The sequence below is a fragment of the Nelusetta ayraudi genome, unplaced genomic scaffold (genome assembly GCF_046127955.1).
Source record: "Nelusetta ayraudi isolate G7.1 ecotype Tasmania unplaced genomic scaffold, CSIRO-AGI_Nayr_v1 ptg000320l, whole genome shotgun sequence".
Taxonomy (NCBI): Eukaryota; Metazoa; Chordata; class Actinopteri; order Tetraodontiformes; family Monacanthidae; genus Nelusetta; species Nelusetta ayraudi.
In genome coordinates this window covers 22,501-30,094 of record NW_027466365.1, presented here as the reverse complement: position 1 = coordinate 30,094, position 7,594 = coordinate 22,501, and the positions used below count along the sequence as shown (strand labels likewise).

General features: G+C 53.5%; 2 protein-coding genes across 2 annotated transcripts in view; one reads left to right on the top strand and one right to left on the bottom strand.

Annotated features, from left to right (window-relative positions):
- Positions 1-6: 6 nt before the first annotated feature.
- LOC142882565 (serine/threonine-protein kinase WNK4-like) lies at positions 7-4,386 on the bottom strand (the record flags this gene model as incomplete). The annotated part of the gene is made up of 7 exons (XM_076017365.1): positions 4,129-4,386; positions 3,689-4,019; positions 2,219-2,391; positions 1,873-2,093; positions 909-1,066; positions 132-220; positions 7-51 (listed from the first exon to the last, which is right to left on the bottom strand). Coding segments are annotated over exons 2-7 (992 nt in total), but the record flags the coding sequence as incomplete, so codon positions are not given.
- A 632-nt stretch (positions 4,387-5,018) lies between these two features.
- The window catches only part of LOC142882564 (26S proteasome non-ATPase regulatory subunit 3-like), a 5,321-nt gene continuing 2,745 nt past the window's right edge, over positions 5,019-7,594 (top strand). The window contains exons 1-5 of the mRNA XM_076017364.1: positions 5,019-5,343; positions 6,234-6,424; positions 6,533-6,673; positions 6,786-6,922; positions 7,026-7,216. Of these exons, the coding sequence (XP_075873479.1) occupies positions 5,175-5,343; positions 6,234-6,424; positions 6,533-6,673; positions 6,786-6,922; positions 7,026-7,216 (829 nt within the window). The 5' untranslated portion in view covers positions 5,019-5,174. The remainder of the gene's footprint in view (positions 5,344-6,233; positions 6,425-6,532; positions 6,674-6,785; positions 6,923-7,025; positions 7,217-7,594) is intronic.

The window sequence follows — 7,594 nt, the reverse complement described above, 5'->3', positions numbered from 1 at the left end:
CCCAGCTGCTCCTGGAAGAAGCGGTGCTCCAGCAGCTCCTGCACGGTGAACCTGCGATGGGCGGGGCCGAGTGAGTACGGTGGGCGGGGCCGTGTGAGCGGAGCTGCGCTGCGAGTGGCCGGCCAGCTCACCTCTCGCTGCTCTTGGTGCGGATGCAGCCCTCGATGATGTCACGCAGCTCAGGGACCACCACCTTGTAGAAGCTGTCGGGTTTGGTTCCCTGCCAAGGCAAACCACATTCCAATGACATCATTATTAAACCCTTACATATTATTATGTATATAATATATATATAATATATATGATATATAATATATATCATATATATTATATATATGATATATATATCATATATATCATATATATGATATATATATAATATATATGATATATATAATATATATCATATATATCATATATATTATATATATGATATATATTATATATATGATATATATTATATATATGATATATATTATATATATGATATATATTATATATATCATATATATCATATATATAATATATATCATATATATAATATATATGATATATATAATATATATGATATATATTATATATCATATATATTATATATATGATATATATTATATATATGATATATATTATATATACATATATATATTATATATTATATATATATAATATATATCATATATATGATATATATCATATATATTATATATATGATATATATTATATATATGATATATATGATATATATAATATATATGATATATATCATATATATGATATATATTATATATATATCATATATATGATATATATCATATATATCATATATATGATATCTCATTGTGTCCTTTTTAACGCTACAAACATATTTTGGCGTAGGGGGGTGTGGCCGGTGGTGGGCGGGGCCTCACCGTGGTGACCTTGCGGTAGATGTGGGCGGCGCTGCTGCACTCTGAGTAGGGGTACTGGGAGGTGGCCATCTCCAGCATGCACATCCCGAAGGCGTAGACGTCCACCGCCTCGTCGTACTTCTCCTCGTACATCTCGGGGGCCATGAACTCTGGGGTCCCTGGGGGGAGGTCAGCGAGGTCACGCACTCAGCCTGACCCCACGCACTCAGCCTGACCCCACCCACTCATCCTGACCCCACCCACTCAGCCTGACCCCACCCACTCACCCTGACCCCACCCACTCAGCCTGACCCCACCCACTCAGCCTGACTCCACCCACTCACCCTGACCCCACACACTCCTCCTGACCCCACCCACTCCCACTCCCGCCCTCACCCTGACCCCACCCACTCCCACTGACCCCACCCACTCCCCCTGACCCCACCCACTCACCCTGACCCCACCCACTCAGCCTGACCCCACCCACTCAGCCTGACTCCACCCACTCACCCTGACCCCACGCACTCCTCCTGACCCCACCCACTCCTCCTGACCCCACCCACTCACCCTGACCCCACCCACTCCTCCTGACCCCACCCACTCACCCTGACCCCACCCACTCACCCTGACCCCACACACTCCTCCTGACCCCACCCACTCCCACTCCCGCCCTCACCCTGACCCCACCCACTCCCACTGACCCCACCCACTCAGCCTGACCCCACCCACTCACCCTGACCCCACCCACTCAGCCTGACCCCACCCACTCAGCCTGACTCCACCCACTCACCCTGACCCCACGCACTCCTCCTGACCCCACCCACTCCCACTCCCGCCCTCACCCTGACCCCACCCACTCCCACTGACCCCACCCACTCCCCCTGACCCCACCCACTCCCGCCCTCACCCTGACCCCACCCACTCCCACTCCCACTCCCGCCCTCACCCTGACCCCACCCACTCCCACTCCCACTCCCGCCCTCACCGATGACGCTCTTGGCGAAGGAGGCCTTCTTGAGGGTGGCCAGGCCCAGGTCTCCAATCTTGACGGAGCCCGAGGGTCCCGTGATGAAGACGTTGTCACACTTGAGGTCTCGGTGCAGGATGGGGGGGCTGCGGGAGTGCAGGAAGTGGAGACCCTTGACGATCTGGAAGCTCCAGCGACGCAGCAGCTTCAGCTTCATCTGACGGAAGCGACGCAGGTACCTGCACACACACACACACACACACACACACACCTGCCGCTGAGGAGGAGGAGGAGGAGGAGGGGGGGGGGGAGGGGGAGGAGAGGGAGGGGCTGAAGAGCAGCAGCAGGAGGAGGGGCCACCTACGTCTTGAGGGTGCCAGAGGTCATGAGCTCGGTGACCAGGATGGTGACCTGGTGACCTCTCAGCCTGCACTTCCAGGAGTCGAAGAAGCGAACGATGTTGGGATGCTGCAGGTTCTTCAGCATCTCCACCTCCTCACTGAACCTCTGGCGCTCCACTCTGCTCAGCCGGTGGGTCTGGAGGAGCAGCAGGTGCTCATCAGTACACTGTGACTGGGTCACTGGATCACTGGGTCACTGGATCACTGAGTCACTGAGTCACTGGATCACTGGGTCACTAGGACTCATTGGCTGATTGGCTGCAGTGGGAGGAGCCACCATGTGGAACAGTTTGTGTGTGTGTGTGTGTGTGTGTGTGTGTGTTATCATCCAGCAGCAGAACCTCAGGTCCAATCATATTCTGTGTTTAGCACAGCAAGCTGCTGAGTCACTGCTGACACCTTATCTTGGTCTCACACACACACACACACACACACACACACACACACACTCTGCACCAGATGAAGTACAATAGTAGGAAAATAGTGCTGAACTCCTGTAGATCTGAAAAACCATTGACATTTCAAACACTCGTGTTTCATAAAGGTGCAATAAAACACAAACCTAGACGTCAAATAATCCAAATGTCAAGATAATATAAATATCTTGTTTTATTTCCTTACTTGGTCCATAAATATTTCATTTTATTTCATTTCTCTTCATTGAAGGTCATTGAAGGTCATTTCCTACTGTTACACTCCTGTATGTTGTTGCTGTAATCATTCAAACCCTCCTGATGACTTTTTTTTTACTTCGACCGCCGACGTTCACACACTCGGCTGATAAAGCTGACTGTGATGTGTACGTTCTAACTCCTGGCACTGGGAAAACACACGGGGCACTGTTGTGTTTTTAAAGAATGGATTCAAAGCGAGTTCAGGTCCAAACTGCTGGTGGATTGTAGGGTTTAGGGTTCGAACCCAGACCCTCACCCAGAGCTCCTTCTCACTCCGCTGCTGTGGAGTCCAATTTCACAGTGGACCATGTTTCAGACAATTATATTGTTATTATCATTATGATAACAATACTAACAATAATAATACTAATATTTCAGACAGACGAGATGACTCCCGAGGCCCTCGGCTCTGGGCTCAGTCTTTACAGTTTACCAGGCGTTACTAGCAGACACTGGCAGGAGCAGCACTGCACTCACACTCTACTCCCCAGCTCTCACCTTTGCACTGTGAACTTGTTGTGTTTTGGCTTCATTCTTAATGTTCACGCCAACGTAGACACAAACACCGTGCTTATTATTGTTATTGTCTGTAGTTTGGCTGTCGCGTGGAGCCGCCGCCCCAGACTCATGTTCACAGTGACTGTTGACAATGTTGACTTGGGTTGAATTTCAGAATTGAATCGCTACTTTTTTAGTGACCGCTGCGCTGGCTGTGACCCCGCCCCCTCCCTGGCAGTGACCCCGCCCCCTGCGGCCCACCTGCAGCTCGCACCAGGCCACCTCCAGGGTGGTCTCGGTGTCCAGGCCCTTGTAGACGGTCTTGAAGGAGCCTCTGCCGATCTCACTGCTGAACTTCAGGAAGCGGCCGTCTGGAGACGACGCCACCGCCTGCGTCTCCTCCTCCTCCTCCTCCTGGACCTCCTCCAGGAGCTCCTCCTGCTCCCCATCCTCCTCCTGGAGCTCCTCCTCCTCCTCCTCCTGCTCCTCTTCTGAGTCGGAGTCGGAGTCTGAGCTGACGTCCTGGTTGGCCGGAGGGCCTCCCACCTGCTCCCAGCGAGGCAGCATCCTGTCAACCGGCGGATGGGCGGGGCTACAGTGAGTTAAAGGGTAAAAAGGCAACCAGACTGAGGCTGATCGACTGATCGACCATCAATACATAAGTGAGAGCGTCGATGGCACTGAAGCCACTGGTCACAAACCTTCACTGAAGCGCTCAACAACTCTTCTGTGCTGAACGCTCCTCACTGCCGCACGTCACAAAGTCCCTCTGCGCCTCCTTATCTACACACACACACACGCGCACGCACGCACACACGCAAAAGCAAACACAAGCCACGCCCACCGACACCTGTCACCTGTCTCGGCGAGCACGCGCCTCGCTGAAGCTCCTCACGAGGTCCTGCCAACTCGCAGGTTTGTTCTTGTTTGCTTTTTGTTTTCAAGGTTTAGATGAGCTGTGACGTCACTCGCTGACATATCGGTCCGTGAGGTCAGAGGGGTCCACACATCCCCTCTGTGATTGGCCGAGACTGGTGGTGGGCGGAGTGAGCCGCGGTGACGATCAGCTGACTGGGCCGGACGGCGACGAAGACGTGAAGCCGCTCCGGAAGTTCAGGCTGCGGCTGAACCTCCATCTGGACGGGCCGCTGCACTGGCGCCCTCTGCCGGCCGCTGAGTGAGCGCACTTACAAGAGTCGGTGGGTGCTGTGAGTTTGTTAACGTCATATCAGGCATGAGTGCGAACCGTCAGAGACAAAGAACAGCCACACAAACAACACCACGCAGAACTAGGAAATACCTCAAATAAAAACAAACAAACAAACAAACAAACAAACAATTAATTAAATAAATGAGATTCTGATTCTGAACAAACTCGTCTCGGATTTGAACGCATTCTGATGCATTTTAGACAATGAAACACAACAGTACACATTTGACCTCTTTATTTATTTATTTATTACATGTTAGTTGAAGCTGAGCTCCCTTGCCGTCTGATCGCTGCGACACTAAACACCGTCAACATCAAGGTTCGCAGACTCGACTTGTCGGTCTTGCATCGCCCCATCGGCACTCGATTAGCTGCCCTGCCGTGACTGTGTGACTTCCCACAATCCTCAGCGCCTCGAGAATAGTTGCCAGTCATTGTAGCTTGAACGAAGTGAAGCGAGCGGAGCAGAATCAGAACCCGGCGGCCCAGTGTTTGTTGCTCCAGGTGGACTCGGACTGTTTGTGTCTTCCAGACGACATGAAGGAGACAGCGGCCAAGCGGCGGGACAAGGCGGCCGGGCGGGACTCCAAGGCCGGCAAGCCCAAGGAGCCCGAGCCGCAGGACGTGGAGATGCCCGAGGAGGAGGCGGCTAACGCGGCTAACGCGGCTAAAGCGCCCAAAGAGCTGGACGCATTGACGCTGGACGGTGAGTGCACAACGCCTGACTTGGTTCACAACACCGTCTGGTTCGGTCCGGTTCGGTTCGGTTTGTCCACCCGCTGCACCGGAACTAGCCGCAGCTAGCCAGTTAGTCGTGAGCTAACCGGGCTAACAACAACATCCAGCTGCTAGCTGTGAAGAGGCCACTGCGCAGCCGCAGTCGAGCTCAAACCCTCGCTGTGAACCACTATTGACGGTCCAGGTCCCGATCCAGGTCCCGATCCAGGTCCCGATCCAGGTCTCGGCTCAGACCAGAGACTCGGGCTGGGTTCAGGCAGCACCAGTCGATCCTCCATCTACTGCTGCGTCGATCAGCGCCAGACATGTTGGCCAGCCAGTCGCTTTAGTGCTGATCCACACTGGTTCTGTAAACTGGACCTGGGCCTCCCAGAATGCATCTGCAGCTGGTGCACGGGGACACGCATCACATTGCAAATCAGCTCCTTCTTCCTACCTGATGGAAGCAGTTGACCACTCGGAACCAGCACATCCATCAGAACCGCCTCATCATTTCAGCCCTCAGCTGATGTTTCCAGCAGTGTACAGAGTCAGAGAGAGCGAACAGCAGTGTTTGGGTCGGAGCCTCTGTGTGTGTGTGTGTGTGTGTGTGTGTGTGTGTGTGTGTGAGACTTGAACTGGGTTTATTTCTAATCATCTCAGGCCACTGTAAAGATCACCAGTCAGGCCAAGCTCTCCACACTGGACCTTGAACTGACTGTTGATCAAGGTGAGCTCGTGGTACCGGCCCAGGTTGGGCTTCTCGCTGCGGCTCTCTGACCTGGGAGAGGCGACGTGGGTCACTGGAGGAGGGGCTTCAAACCCTGCTTGGTTTCCTCTGGGCGCTGCGTGACGTGTGCTCCGTGTCGCCCCCTGCAGACATCAGGGAGCAGGTGAAGCAGATCGAGAAGGCCGTGTCGGGGAAGGAGCCTCGCTTCGTGCTGCGGGCGCTGCGGGCGCTGCCCTCCACCAGCCGCCGCCTCAACAGCAACGTGCTGCACAAGGCCGTCAGCGGCTTCTTCACCAGCAACCCCAGCACCAGGGACTTCCTGCTGGCCTTCCTGGAGGAGGTGGGTCTGCCGGGTCTGCCGGGTCTGCCGCAGTGGTGTTTGAAGCCACCTGCAGGATAAACACCCGACCTTCTCTCTCTGCCCCGCCCCCTCCCTCCCTCCCTCCAGCCAATGGAGACGGCAGAGGGCGATGTTCAGTTCAGACCCAGGACCGGGAAGGCGGCCTCGGCTCCTCTGCTGCCAGAGGTGGAGTCGTACCTGCAGCTGCTGCTGGTCGTCCACCTCACCAACACCAAGAGCTTCTCTGAGGTCAGTGGAGCGCCCCCTGGAGGCCTGGAGGAGCAGAGGAGGCCAGGCCTCACTGTGTGTGTGTGTGTGTGTGTGTGTGTGTGTGTGTGTGTGTGTGTGTGTGTGTGTCCAGGCTCAGAAGGTGTCTGATGACCTGCTGCAGAAGATCGGCTCTAAGAACCGCAGGGCTCTGGACCTGGTGGCCGCCAAGTGTTACTACTACCACGCCCGGGTCTACGAGTTCCTGCAGCAGTTTGACTCCATCCGCAGGTACACACACACACACACGCACACACACGCACACACACACACACACACATGCACACACACTGTCAGGGCTGCTCTGATTGGACCACTGCCCCCCCCCCTGCAGTTTCCTCCACACCAGGCTGCGGACGGCGACGCTGCGTCATGATGCTGACGGCCAGGCGGTGCTGCTCAACCTGCTGCTGAGGAACTACTTGACCTTTAACCTCTACGACCAGGCTGAGAAGCTGGTGTCCAAGTCCGTCTTCCCAGAGCTGGCCAACAACAACGAGTGGGCTCGGTACCTCTACTACACTGGTAGGTCTCTCTCTGTCTCTCTCTCTCTGTCTCTGTCTCTCTCTCTCTCTCTCTCTCTGTCTCTCTCTCTCTCTCTCTGTCTCTCTCTCTCTGTCTCTGTCTCCCTCTCTCTGTCTCTCTCTCTCCCTCTCTCTGTCTCTCTCTCTCTCTCTCTCTGTCTCTCTCTCTCTGTCTCTGTCTCTCTCTCTCCCTCTCTCTGTCTCTCTCTCTCTCTCTCTTTGTCTCTCTCTCTCTCTCTCTCTCTGTCTCTCTCTCTCCCTCTCCCTCTCTCCCTCTCTCTCTCTCTCTCTCTCTCTGTCTCTCTCTGTCTCTCTCTCTCTCTCTCTGTCTGTCTCTCTGTCTCTCTCTCTCTCTCCCTCTCTCTGTCTCTCTCTCTCC